The sequence below is a fragment of the Nycticebus coucang genome, chromosome 7, assembly GCF_027406575.1.
Source record: "Nycticebus coucang isolate mNycCou1 chromosome 7, mNycCou1.pri, whole genome shotgun sequence".
NCBI classification, from domain to species: Eukaryota; Metazoa; Chordata; class Mammalia; order Primates; family Lorisidae; genus Nycticebus; species Nycticebus coucang.
This window is the reverse complement of record NC_069786.1, coordinates 132,376,892-132,396,682: the sequence shown is the minus strand read 5'-3', so window position 1 is coordinate 132,396,682 and position 19,791 is coordinate 132,376,892. Positions and strand designations below refer to the sequence as shown.

The 19,791-nt window shown below is 45.6% G+C and overlaps 1 protein-coding gene across 10 annotated transcripts in view; it reads right to left on the bottom strand.

The window, feature by feature from the left end:
• The window catches only part of AGAP1 (ArfGAP with GTPase domain, ankyrin repeat and PH domain 1), a 547,645-nt gene that overhangs the window by 252,890 nt on the left and 274,964 nt on the right, over nt 1-19,791 (bottom strand). For all 10 annotated transcript variants that reach the window (XM_053596986.1, XM_053596987.1, XM_053596989.1 and 7 more), the window contains one exon: nt 13,943-14,035. In XM_053596986.1, the coding sequence (XP_053452961.1) occupies nt 13,943-14,035 (93 nt within the window). The remainder of the gene's footprint in view (nt 1-13,942; nt 14,036-19,791) is intronic.

The window sequence follows — 19,791 nt, the reverse complement described above, 5'->3', positions numbered from 1 at the left end:
CATGGGTGATCATGGAGGGGTCAACAGAAAGAGACAGCAGGATGTCCGAAAGTTAACATAACAATATTTTTCAAAAATCTTCAATGCTGCTTTTCAGGCCATAAGCACAGCCTATGAGATACTAGAAACGTCTTCCTCAGAATGAACCAAGGCCACCATGCTGTCCAAAGGGGAGTTTGATCTTTCCTCAAAAGTTCAAAGGGCTGGCGGTTTCTGTCCTTCACATAAGCAGCACCCACGTGTGCATGAATTCCAATGCCACTTCCCCTCAGTCAGTAGACACGAAGGGGAGGGAAGAGGGCAGCCAAGGCCAGCAGGCCGCCGGAGCTCTGGGACCAGTCGGGGCTCCCTGTGCACTTTTCTTACCCACACGCAATCTCAACGAGGAGAAATGGGTCTCATTTTCTTCCAATATCATTTCCAGTAGCAATTTGCACTTTTCTACAAATGGTCTTTTGTATGGTTATTCTTGCTGAATTGCAAACAATAAGAAAAGACTTCTATAAATCAAGTCTACCAAATCTCCTCCATTGTTGATAAAAAGGAGGGTTTCCATTAGAAAAAGAAAAAAATCAGGAAAGTGCCTGTAAACATGAGACATAAAAACATCCTTTCCCTTTGCTGAAATTATCCAATCCCACGAATGCACTGGTTACCTTGATGGTGACACATAAAACAACAATATGCCCGAGAAAAAAATAGTTGTATTTAAGGCAGGTACTTTTTGGTGCTGCAAATACGAATGTGGGCAGCCTGATGGGAGGGCATATCTAATCTCAGTGTGGAAAATATTTTTATTGCTTTGGGAATAGTCACCGTTAACTGAATGCAACAACAAAAAGGGGGGAAAGAGCATCCAGACCCCAGGGAATTACCAAATCAATTAACAAGTAATTCAGGAACTAATTTCTATATTGCCTCTTAGCACAAAATCGTATCTTTAATTTCTCCTGCAATAAGCATCTCTACGATGGTCCTAACACACACTGACGCTGTAAATGAGTTTACAAGTATCTCTTTTTGATTGGCTATACAACATTATTTTTTCACAGTTCAGTGCTACCGTAGCCAAGTGCTCTGAAATATTTAATTATACTGGTAGCTACCAGTTACCAATTTGCAAGACCCACAGTGAGTACAGTACATTTTAAAGAACTAGTAATCAACTAATTAAAACCACAGCGAATTCCAGATACTCCAATTATAAACAACTGCTGTCGAAATACACTTAGCGCGTTTCCACAGTGAGGGGAAGGAGGGCTGCAGAGGGCCAGGCTTCACCGTGGAACTCGGATGCCACCAAGCGAAGCCCCCCGGCACTAGCGCTCTTCAGAAAATCTCCCTACAGCAGTCTCTGGGCGTTGTCTTGTGCCTGACTTTTTAAAATACCGTAAACATATGAAGCACTGAGCCTGCTACACGAAGAGGGTTGTGTTCACTCTAAGCAGCCAGGTCCTTTCAGATTTCATGCTTTTTATTCATTCCCTTCCCCATTTTTTAAAAACAAACAAAACACTACAAAGTTTAAGGATTCGACTTAGAAAAAAACTGACCAAAGTATCTGGGTTGAAAAAGAAAACAAACATTATATGTTACTTCTCTTCTTTTTTTTTTTTTTTTGAAGGGCAGAAGGAAGAAGGGAGCAGCAGGGAAGAATCACAGAGCCAGACGCACAGCCCGAGTCCTGCCGCCCGTGAGGACCACCGGCGGGTTCTTCCAATCTCCTGCAAACTGAGTTTCCCTGTAAAATAAAACCAGGATCCCTTCCAGCTTTGAAAATGGCAGGCTTCTTGGGCTAATGCTCTGTAATTTTATTGAGAACGAACACACAGGAGAGAATTTGGTCATTTGGTCAAAAATGGGAAGACCACACTGAAAAATAAAATCTTACGGGTCTTCTACAGAACCAGGGGTCTATGTTAATATATTACCTAAATGAATGTGTCTATGCCCACCTATATGTTTTTTATTCTCTGAGAGAGGTTACTTAGGAAAAAATAGATATAATCCTAAAGTAGTAGAATTTTCTTTTCTTTCTTTCTTTTTTTTTTTTTGAGGCAGAGCCTGGGTAGAGTGCCGTGGCATCACAGCTCACAGCAACCTCCAACTCCTGGGCTTAATCGATTCTCTTGCCCCAGCCTCCCAAGTAGCTGGGACTACAGGCACCTGCCACAATGCCCGGCTATTTTTTGGTTGTAGTTGTCATTGTTTGGCAGGCCTGGGCTGCCAGATCTGGAGCATGTGGCTAGCGCCACAGCCGCTTGAGCTACAGGTGCCACCCAGTAGTAGAATTTTCAACCTTCATGCATAAAATTATACGAGACAAAACCCAAAGCAGTGTTTGTGAAGATCCGTTCCACAGAGCACGGCAGCACTCAAACTACACCTCTGACACACAGATGTTTTCAAATCAATCGATAGCTATTAAAACGCAGGGTTTACGGTGTCCCTAACCTGTACCTCCCTTGAAGGCCCGAGGCCTCTGTCCTTCCGTTCATTCTCTTCTTTATTTTATTTATTTTTGCAGTTTTTTTTTTGTTTTGTTTTGTTTTTTTGTCCGAGGCTGGGTTTGAACCCACCACCTCTGCTTTATGGGGCCGGTGCCCTACTGCTTGAGCCACAGGCACCGCCTGTCCTTCCATTCTGGACCTGACACTCGGTTCCAACCAGTCTGTCTGGGAAGGTCCATTCACACTCCCACAACACTCCGAGCTCCTCCTCATCACAGGATTCCCCGACTCTTCCTAAAAACACTGCAAGTTTTAAAATTATTCTCACTTACCCCTTCCCTCCAATATAAGAGGGGTGATCCGAGCACATGATTAAATGTTCTCTCACTTTAAATCAATGGAGGCCAAGGAAATAAGAAAAACTGTCCCGTAGCCTGGAACAATCAGGCTATAAAATATCTTTGAGTTGTACATATTACTGTTAAAAGGCTTTTACTGCCTGATCAATACTCAAAATGCTAGTTTCTGTGTAACAACCATTTTTGACATTCTCTTGATCAAAGGGGGCTTTTCATGGTATTGAGACTTCTCATTTATCCAGGATAAAAGAGGGGAAAACAAGCTCTACTCTACTAAAAATGAACACAAAAACACACACACCCGCGTGCACACAGAGGGCGCCCGGGGCATTTTATTTAAGACCGTGCACATTTATCAGAAGGAAATCACTTTCATTTTTAAGCTTACTTATTATTGAATAAATTTATATCATTAAAGATGATTTACAGAACATCAAAGTATCTCACCCAAGATACCTTCACCATGGGGCTAATTGATGACCCAATAATAACTCAAGGGAGGAATCTGGCAGACCTCACCTTAACCAAATTGCCAAGGCTAAGCCACTAACAAGAAGACAGAAGACAGGTGGGTATCAGGACCTCCAGCTGAGAGGTCCTTGTGGTCCTTCTGCCAGAAAGGTACACCCTCCACCTATTCGGGAGAAAATATGAGATGATCCAGATTAAAGGTCTTTCTACAAAAGAACTAACCAATATTCCTAAGCTAGTGTCAAGCTCAGGAATGATAAGAAAGACTGAGGAATTACAGCAGAGGTGACGAAGTAAACAGCCATTAAATGACAGGAGGGATCCTGGATTGGACGGTAAGATGAAAAGGACCATCCGGAGAAAAACCGGGCAAGCCTGAGGAAGGCCTGTGGCGGTGACCCCACATGAACTTCCTGGCTTTGATAACCTATTACTGTTATGTAAAGATGGTCACAGCAGAGACAGCCAGGGCAAGGCACACGGGAGCTCTCTGTATTATTTTGTGCTAATTTCCTTCAAGTCTAAAGTTAATTCAAACAAGGTAAAAATTTTTAAGTTCTCTTGATATCTTACCCCAATTCACTTGCTTGTGTTCCTATTTATCCAACGTTAAGCTGAGCATAAACATTTTCATGTTCCAATTACTGTAAACAGGTCCTTTTCTTTATGCTTTCACATTACTATTCTAAAACACTTCCACATCTCTAAAGGAGCCTTAGAACTGGACATTTTAACTGCTGTGCATCCAAAAACAACTCAGTTAGCAATCACTCATTTAACACCTTGCTTGTTAGAAATTTGTAGCTCCCCAAATTTTAGTTTGATAAATCACTCAGAGGAACTTTTTTTTTTACACTTAATGTTTTTTTCCCTTTCTCCTAGAGCAGTGGTTTGCAACCTTTTTTTTTTATCTCCCAGCACACTTGAACCTCTAGTAAAACTTCCACAGCACACTTAAATTATGTTGATAAAAAAAAAGAGAGATACTTTCTGTGCTTTAAATTTCTTTTAAAAATAATTTAACTAATGATCTTTAAAACTTCCGGCAGCACACCTAAGTTCCTCTTGCGGCACACCAGCGTGCTATGGCACTGGCTGAAAATCGCCGCCCTGGAGACTCTGAGATTTGGATCCCTGCTCCTCCACTTACTAGCTCTGTGACACTGCCCTCGGGACTCCACATCCCCGTTTCTCAGACTCTTCTTCCCACGAGGACGTAAGATGTATCTCAGGTTGGTAGAGAACTAACCTGAGTCCTATGATCAAAGCATGTAATGAGTGAACAGGGAGGCCTCAGCACATAACTCCAGAATTCTTTTTTCATAAACGTACAGAATAATAACTTGGTTAACTTCATGACTTTTTAAACAGAAGGAAATGTTAGGAAGTAAATATAGCACGATTCAGGGTGGTCTGAATTGGGAAGACTAGAGTTGGTGTGGTCCTAAGATGTTCATAGTATTTTTTAATGTTTCCATTTTCACCAGTCTGCAAACACAACTATAATATTAGGCATTTTATAGAAAACATCCATCTATCTATCTATCTATCTATCCATCCATCTATCTGTATTTCCCAAATAGATCTTGTTATGCCTATAATATTTCACCAAATTTCTACAAACTTAATTATAGCTCTGATACCAAGCGCCTATGGCATCTTTGGTTTCAATACTTGGCCATTAATGAGTCTGTTAAAGATAAATTATCTTAGTTGGATGTAGGAAAGGAAAATGTGCTTTTGCTACTCAAAACTATCTGATAAAAATATCACTGACGGTTTTCCTGAAAAGCCTAAAAAGCAGACTGTGAAGACTTACTAAGATTTCACTTTCTTTGCTACTTCTAGAGCTTCAGGCTCTGGAGCAGACAGCACGTGAAACCGTGTTGAAAGGGCCCTGAATAACCACGACAGAGCCGGTGACAGCCTGGAGCCTCAGTCTGGGCTCCTCCAACCATCTCTGGGAAGAAGGACCCAGTCCAGGAGCCACACCAAATGCCCCCGGGAGTTCCACTGTTGCTGGTTCTAAACAAAGTATGAAATTTTGATAGCTGGTGGGACTCTTCCTCCCAGAAGGGAAAGGCACCTGTTTGGCATTCAAACTCTCCATTCACAAAGCACAAAACTCAGCCTGGGAAAAGTCATACTCTGCAGAGTCTACATTCTTAAGTGAAGAGAAACTGAGGCTTCCATCAAGAACTGTTAAATACTGCAGAACAGAAGTAAGACGTGGATCACACGACTTTGTCAGGCGACTCGGTAGACACCTGTTTCCATGCAGCGTTTGCACATGTGAGAAGACTACGGCCAGCATGTATGGCTAGTCACCACGTGGTGGGGCGCCCATCTTTAGGGTGAAAGGCCTTACAGATGGGGTCTCTGAGATCCTGCCTTATCTTCCTCTCCATAACGAAGTGTGCGTGCCTCTGGGCGTCCACACTTAGGATAAATTAACAAAAACATCAGCACTCTGACCACTATCACCTGTGACACAGCTGACGAGCAGGCAGTGGGCACCTGATGAACAAACACACTTTCCCTCGTCACACCCAGCCTGATGTTTGCAGGCAGCCCCGAGGAGCTGCCCTCGCTGGGAAGGGAGTCTGGGTTGCTTCTGTTCATATTTAAACTCATTTTAAATATCAACCTGAAAGAGGTCTCCTCTGAACAGGACTAAAATGCCTTAACAGGAGACTGGTTGTGGTGGCTCACACCTATAATCCCAGCACTCTGGGAGGCCGAGGTGGTGGGTACATTGCCTGAGCTCAGGAGTTGGAGACCAGCCTCAGTCAGAGAAAGACCCCATCTCTAAAAATAGCCGGGCATTGTGGCAGGTGCCTGTAATCCCTGCTACTTGGGAAGCTGAGGCAAGAGGATCACTTGAACCCAAGAGTTTGAGGTTGCTGTGAGCTACTACGCCACGGCACTCTCCCAAGGACGGCAAAGTGAGACTCTGTCTCAAATAAATAAATAAATCAAATGCCTTAACAGTTATAAAATGCGTTGTGTAGAGTGGGAGCTGCAGGCTTTGTAGATGGGTTTATTCCAGCATTGCTTTTATTTCCAATGATAACAGCTGACTACACCCAAGGAGGGTATCCCTAAACCCCTAAGCCAGAGGACTTTGAATCTTGACTGTCTCCCAATTTAGCACATGCAGGCCCATAAATTGGTTCTTTGGCATCTCAAACGCTATTGGACAGGAATAAAGTGGCCCTACCTTGTAATACCAGGAAGGCCTGGAGCAGAACATTACAATGGAGAGAGCCTTACAGATGGCCTTCAGGGCCACCCAGACCTGAGTACTCGTCACAGCTCTGCTATTAACTAGCTGTGTGTTACGGAGCTGAAATCCACCCATCCCCAAACACAGATGGAAGCCCAGCCCTCAATGGGACTACATTTGGAGACAGGGTCTTCAAAGAGGTGTAAGGTAAAGGCAGTCACGGGGTGGGCTCTAACCCAACAGGGCTGCTGCCCTTCTGAGGGGGACCACAGCAGTGTGCATGCAGAGTAAAGGCCACATGAGGATGTGAGGAGGGGGTCTTGGACTTCCAGCCTCCAGACCCGAGAGAGGGATATTCCTGCTGTTTACTTTACCCGGTCAGTGGGAATTTACTACAGCAGCCCTGGCAGACCACCACGCTGTGCCGTGTGCCGTCACCCCCAGCCTCACCTGTCTCACTGCGGACTCCTGGGTAGAGGGCAGCAAGCAGCTTGTAGCCCCAGCCCAGGGCCCGGTGCTCAGAGAGCTCTTTAAACACTGGTCACCGCTGATACTCTAGCTGATCACAGGAACAGAGTTAAGGAGGGAAGGAAAAGGCTGCCCTGTCCATGGGCACCCAAGCTCTGTGTCATCACACACTGACACCTGACCCACTGCTTTGTGGAAAACAGTGCCCACCTCCCCACAACCAACACAGGGAAATCAACACCCCTGTGCAGGGCAACCAGGGCCCCCAACAGCCAGATAGCCCAGCCTTGGGTCCACTTCCTCTCCCCGCCACCCCCAGCCCTGCTCACTACCCACTCCTGCAACTGCCTTTGGTACTTCTGAGTCCAGTGGCACGGCTCTCACTGCTGCTCTGTCATTGCCTCCTCACTCGTATCTTTCTAGCTTAGTAGAAGTCACCATTCCTTGGCTGCTGGGGCTCCCAGGGTCCTTTAAACACACCTCCCATAGACACCTGTCCACCAGTCCCAGAGGTCACTGGATGAGGTGTTCAGCCTTGTGTGAGCCCAGTCTGGACCACAGCCCTAGCAGAGGACCCAGCCTGCTCCCACAGCCCTAGCAGAGGACCCAGGGCATGTCTGCACAAGGATATGCCCTTGGTTGTTACAAGTTGGGCAAGTCTGATAGGAAATAATACCAGAAATAAATATCTTATTGATTCATCAAGACAAGCTCTGCCAATACATGCTAACGTAACTTCCAGAAACCTTCCTCTGTTGTATGTCCCTTTATGTGGGTATCTTTAGACTCACAAGGAGCTGGATTTCAACATTGTGAAGCTTTTAAAGAAAATAAATATTTTGCTAAAACAAATCACTTACGATATTATTCCAGCTCCTGGATTATAGACAGAAGACACATTGAGTCTAAAAATTAACTTCCATTCTGGAAGCAACATTATGTTTGTGTGGCAGTTTACAGTGCATAGAGCTGTAGGTGTTAGTTCCTGTCACCAGGACCAAGGGAAGTGCTACTTTAAATTGACTTCCAGATTTGTATTTAAATGATAGATTTTGTAGTTTGGCTAAGACAATTTCATCAAGCATTTTGAGTGTTTTGCATGTAACATGCTGCCACCCACCTGCATGGCCCAAAGTGCCAGGGAGTAGGGAGGGTGGGAGGGTGAGCCCAATGTCCTCAGAGACGAAGAACCATAAATTCTTATGGAGGTGTCCAGATATTCTGGGTTGCTTCGCCAATGACGTTACAGTATTTGAGAAGTCAAAGCAAAATATGTGATCCGCCCACCTGACCCGTTAAATGAAAAATTGTAGTTGGGCCAAGTCTGTCGTGGACCAGGCTGAAGGAGATACCCTCAGGGACTTGGTCACCCAAGTGAGGTAAATGAGCTTTCTGGGAACAGGGTCCACGTCAGTAAGTCACCTGCTTCTAGGGGACTAACAGGCCCGGTGCCCAGGCAGAGCCGGTCTGCCGCCTGGGTGAGCATGGTCGTCCTTTATGTTCTGGTGTAAGGAACGTGAGCGGTCATCACCGCGCCTCCGCTGAGGGAGCAGAGCCAGTATCAACCTACTTCCTGAGTTTCTGAAGGAAGAACTCCACCATCCTCTTTCTCTGCCAACCTCTATGAAGTTTCGGAGCAGTCTTCAGACTTGCTTCCCCTACGAAAGGAGCATGTGACTGTGGAGCAGCTGACCAACTCACTGTGAATGTGAGCAGCTGACCAACTCACTGTAAAACGCCCAGGAGCTGTTACAGCAGGAGCCAGCAGGTGCTTCTGTCCTGCCCACGCCACACAACACACCCCTCGTGTTGACCCCATGTACCAGACAACAGAGGTCAGTGGCCTACAGCAGGTTGAGCCGGAGGATTAACTCCGAGCTTCCTTTCACTTAACTGACAATCACCTCTTTCTACTCAGTTGAGAATCAAAACACGTGTTGCTTCAGAAACAGCTCACAGGCCCAATGGCAGGGTGTGACCTGCATGCTCCAGGCAGGCCACTCTTCCTCTGCCAGCTTGGAAAGGTTTCCCCAGGGTGTCAGATGGCTGCTGAAAAATAAATGCTCTCTCTGGATGATTCTCTAGGTGCCGTGACATCTGGCTTCAAGGTCAAAATTAAGACTTTAAGTTTTATATAAAGACATTTTGTTCCTGCGGTGCATCCACTAAGTCTCACAAAAGCAAGCATGACTGATCCAAGGTCTCCCCTCGACCCTGCACTCACCAGATCTAAGATCTGTGCCTCACTGGGATGAGCACAGTGAGAGCCACACTGAGTGGGTGGCTCCAGAGACTAGGGGACACTCAGCACACCAGCATCATAGGTGTCAGCAGGACTCACGCCTCTGTGAATAGAGACTTATGTCTCTAGATATACCAATCAATCAATCAAACACACAAACACGGAACTCCCAGAGTTGTAGGCAGATGCATTGCTTTGCTCATGGACCTCCAGGAGCTCGCACTGAGCCCACTTGCATTCCCGTCCTTAAACATGAAGCCATACATGCTGGTCACCCGGTCTAGGCTGAGCCAGGCCTGGGGGCCCCTTCCGAGGGTCTGCCCTGACAGGGAGAGGTCTTTGCTGCGGCCTGGCATATACTTCCATCATTTCTCCTTTCTCTCTAGTCCTAGGATTGCTAATCCCCTGATGATCCAAGTAGGAGCCAGGGGTGGAAAATAACAGCTAAGTACAGCCGGGCTGTCAGAGGAGGAAGGCAGAGACTCCCAGCCACAGCACAGTAAAGCAGAGACAGTGTCTTCACTCTTCCACTCTCTGAAACCTCATGAGAAAACATACAGTCTCAAAAAATGCAGTGACGAAATTTTTATTTTTTGCTTTCCCCATCAAATAAAAACAATACATTTTTAGATGTACAAGTATGACAAGATACACTGACCGAGATGTTGAAAAAATTCAAACATGCTCTAGGGTAGACTACTCAGCGCCAGGTGAGACCAGATAGCCTCTGTGACCATAGTGTGAGCATCAGGGTGCCAGGAGGTGGCCAGGCCCTGGCCAGGACTCTGTGGAGGGTGGGGAGGAGGCCAGGGCTTGTGGCTGTTGTATCTGCACTCAAATATAGAGATTAAAAAATGCTAAAAAGAAAGAAAGAAAAGAGAGCACACAGCTGCCGTCCCCCAAACAGACCTCCCATCTGCCACCCACGATTTGCATGTCACCTTCTCCGGGCTCATTTGTACTTCATTAACTGCCATTGACTTAACAAGATTTATGCAAATGATACCATAGGAGCTCCCTAACTCCCACTGCAATCAAGTGATTATGTATGTACAACTCTCCACAGCAATGAAAAATTAATACGTGACAAGCCCACTCGCCACTGAGCCGGGCCTCTGGCTTCTATTTTTCTTGCTTTGCTTTTTAATTTTTATTCAAATAGAATTTTACCTTATTAGTAAAAAAAAAGAAGGAAATAAAAAGAAGCTGAACTCTCTGAACTAATCTCCTCCTAGACCCCAGAAAGGACAGAAAAAGACGAGGTGGACCCAGGTCCATAAGAAATGAAGTTACATTACAGGAAATGAGTCATATTCTTGATGAGAAATGCTGAATTAGGGGGAAGAGGAAAGGAATAAGGTCCCAGACCATCTGACCTGGGGGCTCCCTCGCTGGGGGAAGCCTTGGTGCTCACCATGAACGGGAGGAGGCTGTAAGTGAGATGGGTGCAGGGTAATTCACGGGAGTGCCTACGATCCCCAGAAACAGAGGAGTCAGGCTGCAGAGAGTGAGGGCTGCCTTCCTGGGCCCTAAACCATCCGTTACGGGATTCCTGCAGGGAGTGGGGGCGAGTCTGCAGTGATCAAAATAGGGGAAAGGCCAAAAACCACAGCCACTTCCAACTCCAAGAAGGCCACAGGGGTCCTGCATGATCCCTGTGCCCAGGGTGGAGGGTGTGTCAACCAGTGTGCGGGGCTTCAGTAGCACAGGCCTTGTCTCTCATGCAGGCTGAGCTTGGTTAAGCCGGAGAACCCTGCTGTGGGTGAGCAGGTAGGAAAATGGATGTGGCAAACGAGACCTGGGTGGGAATGAGGTGACCCTGCCCTGCTCTGAGAACAGCTGAGCATGGCACGCAGTCCCTGGAACACGCTGCTGCAGGCACAGTCTCAGAAGTTTCTTTACGAAGTCACAAGATACTTTGTCAGGGCTCACGTATTTGATTTGGAACATAAAACACGAACATGTAAAGTTGCTGCCTAAGCTGTCTGAAGTCTTTTCGTCAAGGGACACTGGGACCGGCAGACATGACAGAACAAAAGGGCCCTGGTGCTCCCAAGCTGCCTGGCCCGGACCCCTCACCCTCTCAGGTTGCTTCAGCCTCAGGAGAGCACAGCTGCTCCTGCAGTGGCAGTGGTGAGGATTACACCGGAGCCTCGTGAAAAGCACTCACAGAACAGCCACTCATCTGATTGTTCACATGGCCAACAAATCTGTTGAGTTTCTAGCACACACTAGGCAAGTAGTTCCCTGTGAGGCTCTACCCCCTGCTATCCTCACAGGTCACTTCCATGCTGAAGTCATCCCCCCAGGAGGGTCAGAGATTCAGACTATGCCCTCCAGTGATCGCTGCGCCTGTGAGGTGCAGACGCACACGGGGGATCGCCATTACCAGACACCACCATCTATAAACCCACATCAATCCACAGGAAACACAGGAAGGTTACAAAGGGGACCCTGAAAATTATCAATTTAAAAATCTACCTTTGCTACAAATTAAAAATTCTCTGTGGAACCCCCATTTCCACATGTTTCCAGGGATGTGGACATCGCCTAGATCCCCATTTTACAGATGAGGGATCTGAGGATGGGAACGGCCTGCCATAGTGGGACTCTGTGAGGCCAGGTGTGGACTGCAGGAAGAAGCTGGTCCCTGGCCACAGGGAGGGTGGGAGAGGGGTACAGAGGTGAGGAGGTGGAGCAATTATGAGGGACAAGCAGCTCCCGTGCCCAGAAGTCACTGGGAAATCAGAGCATGATTTAGATTTCAACGAGCTTATTGCAAACATTCACAATCGAAAGGCTTCCAAGGACTGGATAATACTCATTTTACGCTTGATGGTCAACTCCAATCTGCACACATATTGAAAATCTAGTCTGCAAAGCTACCCCTCCACAGATGAGCAGGGTACAAATTGAGTGAAGGTTTCAATTACACCGGGGCCAGCCTGGCTCCTGCAGAGGGGCTTGTGCTCACCCTTCCACCAAAGCCACACAGACACGAATTAATATTCCCAGAAGTAAATGTCCTGTCCCCAGTTTGCTTAATGAAAAAAAAAAGTTAAATCATTTTTATAATCCACGTTGAAACAGCATCTACAACACAAATATTACACCTTAAAATTACTTATGCAGAGAGTAAGATTGTAAAGTTACAAATAAATGCACAAAGAAAGAACAAACAATTATGTGCAGGGACCTCTGAAGTGAAGAGTTTTATAGTGAAACCACCACCTCCAGCAAAGGGGAGAGGTGTTGATTTGCTGTTGTTTTGTTTTTAAATATATGGCAGGAGGAGAATTTCTTCAGAAGACACCCCACACCCCTCCGCACATCGCGGCCTGGCATCTGAAAGTGTGTCTTACACAGCGGCACAACGGCCTTTGCCATTTTCAGGCCAGTCTCTTCGCCTGGCAAGGCATGGCCGACCCCTGGCAAGGAGGCAGACAGCTCACTCCAGGCAAGCTCAGTCATGCTGCTGGCGCAAGAGCAGTCTCTGCAACAGTTCTCCATTTCTCAGGAATCCCCCTGCACCTCCTCCTCTGGTCCCCCCCAAGACACATGGCCCTCTTTAACCCTGTCCTCTCCTACAGCTTCATGCCCAAACTGCCCAGGCCCTGCTAGAGCTGCCTTCTTATGCCTCAAATGGGCAATGTGTGTGGCCAAAATAGCCCAACTGTATCTGTGAGAAGCGTCTACCCTTTTAAGGGCTGCAGCACCTGCCCCAGCCCCTGAAGGGTCAGTGAAGCTGTCTAGATACTGCAGGAGAGAGCAGAGACACACAGACGGGTCCTGGGCTGTGTCCTGGCCGTGTCCTTAGAAGGCAGAGCCATTATCCTGCCCACAGGGTTGTTGTTTTTTTTCTGGAGCAAAATGCACATTAAATCAATTGGTATTCTTTAACAAACTAAATGATGACATTTCCAGAAGCCACTCTGCAGCGCTGAACTCTTTATTTTTATCCTCCTTGGAAATATAACAGCTAAATACGTCACACGTGAATTCCAGGGTTTTTAACTTGAGACATAAAGTAATTTAATACCCGGTTCCAGGGCTAATGAAAACCTATTCCAGGCTAGCAACATAGGCCAAAACAAATGCTTGAATTCAAGTCCTGTTGTGTAATGAGGAAGTTTAATTAAGGCCCCACATTACAGCTGTAAATGTTCCTTTATATAATAAGGTCTAAATGAAACTGAACCTAATCAAAGTTACAATTCCTTCATTAGCAAATTACAAACAAGAGCGCACAGCTGACACACCGGCCATGATTATCACAACTAATTGCCTCGTTGTTACAAACCAGCCTGGAACGGTGTTCAGATGTCCGTCTGTGAGAGCAAATTAGGGCCACGTGGGGCTACTCCCGTGATCACGAGAGCCGCGCACACGGGGTCTGCTTCACCCCTGTCGCCTGGCGGCCAGCGGCCCAATCAAAGCCGTGCCACAAAGGCAGCCTTTGAAGCCAGCTCGGCCTGGAAGCACACTCCATCTGCAGGCGGGCAGGCTGCCCTCCATTAGATCTGTTGTCACAGTCGCCGCTTCTTATTCTGATGATCCCATTTTAATACACACAGGAACCTCTTCTAATTGATGTCAAGTGAGAGACTTCTACAATTCATCAACACAGCACATCAAACAAACCTTGGCCCACGAGCTGCAGCGTCTCCAGGAGACCTGAGGTGTGTCTCCCGCGACAAGGGAGGGGCTGAGGGAGGGGGCAGCGCACCTGTTTAATGGGGATGGCTCGGCCGCTCCCGATGCTGTCTGCGCGGCTCTCCAGGCCTTTCTTTTCTTTGTCTGGGTCACTCCCTTTCCGAGACTGCAAGGCAAAAGGAAAGTTGGCATTTGGGTAAGGTCTGCGATTCACAGAAGGAATGTCTGCCCATGTGCACCGTTCCTGCATACTTAGAAACTACCTATGATGTATGCAGTACCTACCTACATGCACATAAACATCCTGCATGCAGACTGCTAAATGGTTCGTCTCCACTGACTCATCATTTTAAAGAAAATGTCCTAAACTTTCCCCCTGACTTTTCCACTGCAAAACTATCTTTTAATTCCTTTTTAAAGAGTTCAAAATTCAATTACTAGAAACCAATGGACCATGCAGGAAAGTAACGCCCAACAGGAAAACACATTCTAAAGCTGCAGTTAATATAGCCAAAGAAGAAAGGAATTCTCTATGCTTATTTGGAAACCTACTACATAAATGTATACATTTAATTAATATCAGGATGATTTAAAAATTCTATTAAGTAAGTCAGGTGTGCTATATAAGGGTACACCTTTGATTACTATTCAAGGTACAGTCAATAGTTGGCTTGTATTGCTGCTGGACTGTTTGGAAATAGCAAATTCAAAGCTAAACTAGGGTACAACACCACAAAAAATAGTAAGAGGAAAGACCGAAAATATCCTTTTGACAAATGTCAGTATTTGGGAAATAAGCAGGTTTCTTTCCCAAGTTCCGGAAACAATTATCTTGGACGTGCTGCTGGCATTATATGAACCAGCCAGCAGCTGATGATCGACAGGAAGGGTGACCACGATTAACCCAGAGAGGCCCCGACCACAGCGCACTTTGACCTGGGGTAACGGAAGTAGCTCCACCAGCTCAGTCTCCATCTCTTGATGGCATGAGAAAATGTGAGCACAATGATTTTCTGACAGATTTATTTTATTATGAGAGAAAGATCTGAGAGTCGTCCTCCTTAATAACTGTGCTGACAAGTGACAACTTCACTCCATTACTTTTCAATGGGAACATTACTCACGCAATATTGAAAATGGAGAAACATTTTCATGTGCTTTTCAAATCTGAGATGATATATGAAATGAAGAGACTTTGTGGTGTCCAGGGCTGCAATGAAAAGCTAATGAAATCAGATTCAAAGGGATATGAGATGGAGCACCTGACTTTTGTTTTTTAGTATTAAAAAGGGGCGATGTCATGGGATATAATAAAAACAAGGTTTTATGGAGCAGATTTGGGCTTCCAGTCAGAGGCTGCTGCCAAAACTGAGCAGGAGAACGAGGAGAAGAATCCCTTTGATGTAAACTCAGCAGTATGTGGAAGGCTGACTGTCCTGAGCAGGTGTGCGTAAGAAAAGATGCTGCACAGAGGGCAGAGAGCCGACGTCTGCAAACTCCTACTGTGCGTCAGAGAGCTGACATCTGCGAACTCCTACTGCACGCCAGGCAGAGAGCCGACGTCTGCAAACTCCTACTGCGTGCCAGACAGACAGCTGACGTCTGCGAACACCTACTGCGCGCGCCAGGCACTGTGCTCTCTTTTCTCTAGGATGGCAGAAAGCTGAAATAAGATGACAGGAAATAAAACAACTAACGAAGCTGACGAAGAATATAAAACCCAAGTGGGAGAGGGGGAAATAGAGGTATTTACCAACTCCTTATCATGAGTCTTAGCTATGGCTTAGGGACTCACTTTTCTCCTTAATTAATTTTCTCCCTTCTCTGCATAAAATCCAAATAGCCATCTGACAATTCCATGTATACTATGATCTCTGCTGCCTTATTTTTATAATTTTTTAAAATTCTTAAATTAATAATGGCCACACAATAGTGTTAAATTTTCTTTTCCCCACATCTCAATTCAGGAGCAAGCTGGTACGATGAAGTTTCTAGTTGTAAAATAAATTTCAAAGCTGACAGTGGTAAGACTTAAAAAAGGTTTAAATCGACAAAAAATATGACCGGGACATTGGGAATTTTATAAATTCTAAATTTTTAAATTTGCAAATCTGTCTTCATTATTCTCTATTCACCAGAATAATTAACAAAACAAACATGAAAAGAATTAACATCTTCCTCAGGCAGCAATCTGTCTGCAGACTCACCCTGTCTCTCAGGCAGAATTTCAGGCGGCAGAGAAACAGGAAGAGGCGGCCGCTCGTGCTGCTGGGAACGCCTTGGAGTAAGGACTACAGTGAGCTCCACCTCTGACCACACTCGGAGATAAAATGAGACTGAAACTTAGGTTGGACTTCACTATAAAAACAAAACAAAATTTCCCTGAAATGATAACAATTTGCTGGTGAGAGCCATAAACTAAGTCTGGAGCAGAGCCACAGCAAGCTGTCGGGAGACGGGGTGATCTCAGCCACACGATTATTTCGTCTATAAAAGGCTGTATCAACAAAATTGAAAGCCAGAAACGAGACTAAAACAAATCCTTTAGACATAAAATACTGCAACACAAAGATATTTCCTAGAAGGGCTCCTCATTTTTCTGCCAACTTTGGAGACTTCCTCGTGAACAGCAACATCCTTCTGCTACTGCTAGAACATGAAATTGTCAGCTACCAATCAGCCCCCGGTACTCCTGCCAATGTCAGGAGGGACTGTCCATGGTGCCCAGACTTCTACACACTGCTGCGAAGGTAACAGGAGTCGGTCACACGCATCACACAAGGGACAAAGCTTAAAGTCAACACACAACTGTCAACACGCAACTGCTTAGCCCCCCACGAACACTGAACACAGAGGAAGGAAGGGTTAAGATAACCTAATTGTTGCCAGCTTCCTTATGAAGGTTCAGTCCCCACCCCCGTGTTAAAGAAGCCACGTGGGACAACCCCCCTCAACTACCTTCTTTCAGAGACAAAGCATCACTGCTGAAACTCCCCAGGGAAAGAAACCTGCTTTTCCCCCTAAACTGAGGGCTCAGTGAAAGGCTGCTGGACACACCATCACAGGCGCGCAGGCGGCCCTTCTGCATAAAATCCAAACAGCTTTCTGACAATTCCACACAGACTATGATCTCTGCTGCCTTATTTTTATAACGTGTTTCCTTGAGTTGGGCAGTGTCTATTCTCAATAACACTCAGCATTACTTGGACACTGAGTGTGTCTGGCTCTGTGTAATGGTATGAGCATCACATGGTAAGCTTTTTAACAGTATCACATAAATGGTATCATTAGTATATAGCTTGAAAATGGGCAAAGCAGTGCAATGCACAGTTTAAGGACACATACTGGAGTTAAATTTAAAACACGGATTCAGATAATATGCATGAAAATCAGATGAATGCCAATCCCTGCACACAGAGACGGGACGGGAGAAGGTCGTGGGTGGCCACAGAGGGGCCGTGGCTTCTATTGAACGTCTGCTGATTTCCTGAAGCAGCCGTCCCACCGGTGGCAGGAAGGGCTTGTGTGGAATGTGGCTGGTCCACGGCGAGTATGCATGTGTTTTCTTTATTTCTGTATGTTTGAAAATATTTTCTAATAAATGTTTGAGCCACACGTAAACCAGGACTACTAAACTAATAGTTCTAAGAACCCATATTACAAAATCAGGGATTACATGGATACATCTTTTACTGTTTGTGTGCTCAAAACAATGATTTTTCAAATAAGTGAAATAAGATATAATTTAGCTTCTGATTAGTAAAGTATAATTCTCACTGCAAATATGACAAATAATTTAAACTATTACGTAGATTCTGCTTGTATTATTTTGTAAAGAGCACATGTGACTTTGTGTTCACATATATGCTCAAACACGTAAAGTGAGAAATATCAGCCTACACCGGTAACATCACAGGTCGACTTTATGAGATGATAAGAAGGTATTTGGAAACTGATATATATATCACATAATTTTTAACTGTGCTCTCTTTACAATGCTCTAATAAACAAGGGGGATAGTACCGTATGTATTTGGGTGTTACAATCCTTGGCTGCATGAATTTTTATTCACTAAGATAGAATACATTACATCTGTCCTTATTCTGGATACTTGTAAATAAATACACATTTTGACAATTTAAGCCAATAAGCACCAACAGTCACTAGGGACAAAGCGTCTATGAAATTTTACATCTTTAAGAATAGGAGCAAACTGGTAACGCAAAGAATTACATTTCTTAATTGCTATGATTTCAAAATTAATTTGCTTTCTTTTTATGCCTTGGATGACACTGACATCTAGTGGAGTTAATATTTCCAAGCTCTTCCACTTAAAAACACACCTCAGACATCATTGCCACCACCACTGTCACCATCATTTTGTTAAGGTTAAACCCCATGACCAACATTCGGGGCCCTGGCAGGGACTGGAGCCCTATTTCCTTAAATGCCAAATCTATGGTAGTGTTAGCTTCTTTCATGACCCCTCATTTCCGTCCCCACTAATAATATGTGGGGCATTACGAAAGTTTTGGATACACAAAAATCAGGAGATGTAAAATCTGCATAGACGGAAACAAATGAAGCCCTCCGGGCAACAGGTGTAAGCCGAGCAGGTCGAAACGTGGACGAGAACGGACACTGTCAGCTGAGTTTCCTGGAAGTGAAACAACGGACCGTAACACAGGCTGCTCAAAACTCTGGAAGTGACCTACATGTCTGAACAGCTGCATTCAATTTCTGAGGTTCACTCTCAAATTGTTTTCTAAGATTAAGGAGAAAGAGAACACACACTAATAACACACAGATTCGAAGGCAGGCCATTTTATGACACAATACATTAGTAACGATATAATTAATGGTGAATTACAGTCACCACAACAGTGAGTGTGTGCTGGCCCCTACACCGGCCCTGCCTGGTCGCTCTGTGGGCACAGGTGCACACATCTGCAGCTGGAGTCAGCAGGAAGGGGCCCCCTGATCCCTCGGTTCTCTCCCCTGCCCCTTTCACTTTAGAACACGTTCTGGGGAGTATGGGCTGACTCTGGCAACAAGTGTTTCTCCCACACACTGAGCAAAACAGGGGCCCTGTGGAGAGCAGATGTTAAGTAAATATTTAGTTATTAACCGAGTTATTTGATGCTCTTGGCCTTAAAGTGTTCTCCTCTGCTAGCCACTGGGGTTGTAGGTGACACAATGGAAAGGTCCAGGGTACTATTTTCTGACACATTCCAGCTCCCTTATGGGGTGGGGGTGGGGATGAGGCTGTGCTGGTGGTTTCCTTATAAATAGTTCCATTTAAAAGATACTTCCTGGCTCATTATTTATCTCCTTAAAATAGAAACTAGAGGGGGCGAGCTGTGACCCTAACCCTAACACTTGAAAGGCATTGGGAGACTGTGTGCTCTCTCCCCACCACTCCCTTAACAGGGGTGGCAAAGATACAGATGACCATCTCGTCCCCACCATGACAAGCCCCACCCCGTGCTGTGCCGCCTGCCCACCCCCTCCGGCCCCAGCTCCATCTCTGGCAGGTGGTTTCTGGAGCTCACTGAGTCGTGAGTGAGTGCACAGCCCATTCTGCAAGGTGGCTCCTTCTCAAACGAAAGCCCCTGTCCTGGGTGTGGACAGGGTAGCTAGTGTTTGACAGCCGGTAAGTAGCAATTTAGGTGGCCAGTGTCCATGTGTCTAAAAAAAAGTCACAATAAAACATCTCATCTATGTACAAATTTAAACATATCAGATTTTCACTTATTACTGCGCAGAACCCTAAATTCTCCCAGTCTTCAGTGGCCCTACAACTACTTTTGCCTAACACTCTCAGAAATCATTTTCATAATGGAAGCACTGGTACAAGTCTGTTCCGCCCTCACAGGGAGTCTTCCCAGCAGCCAGGGTCTGAGCCAGGCGTGTCTGACCAGT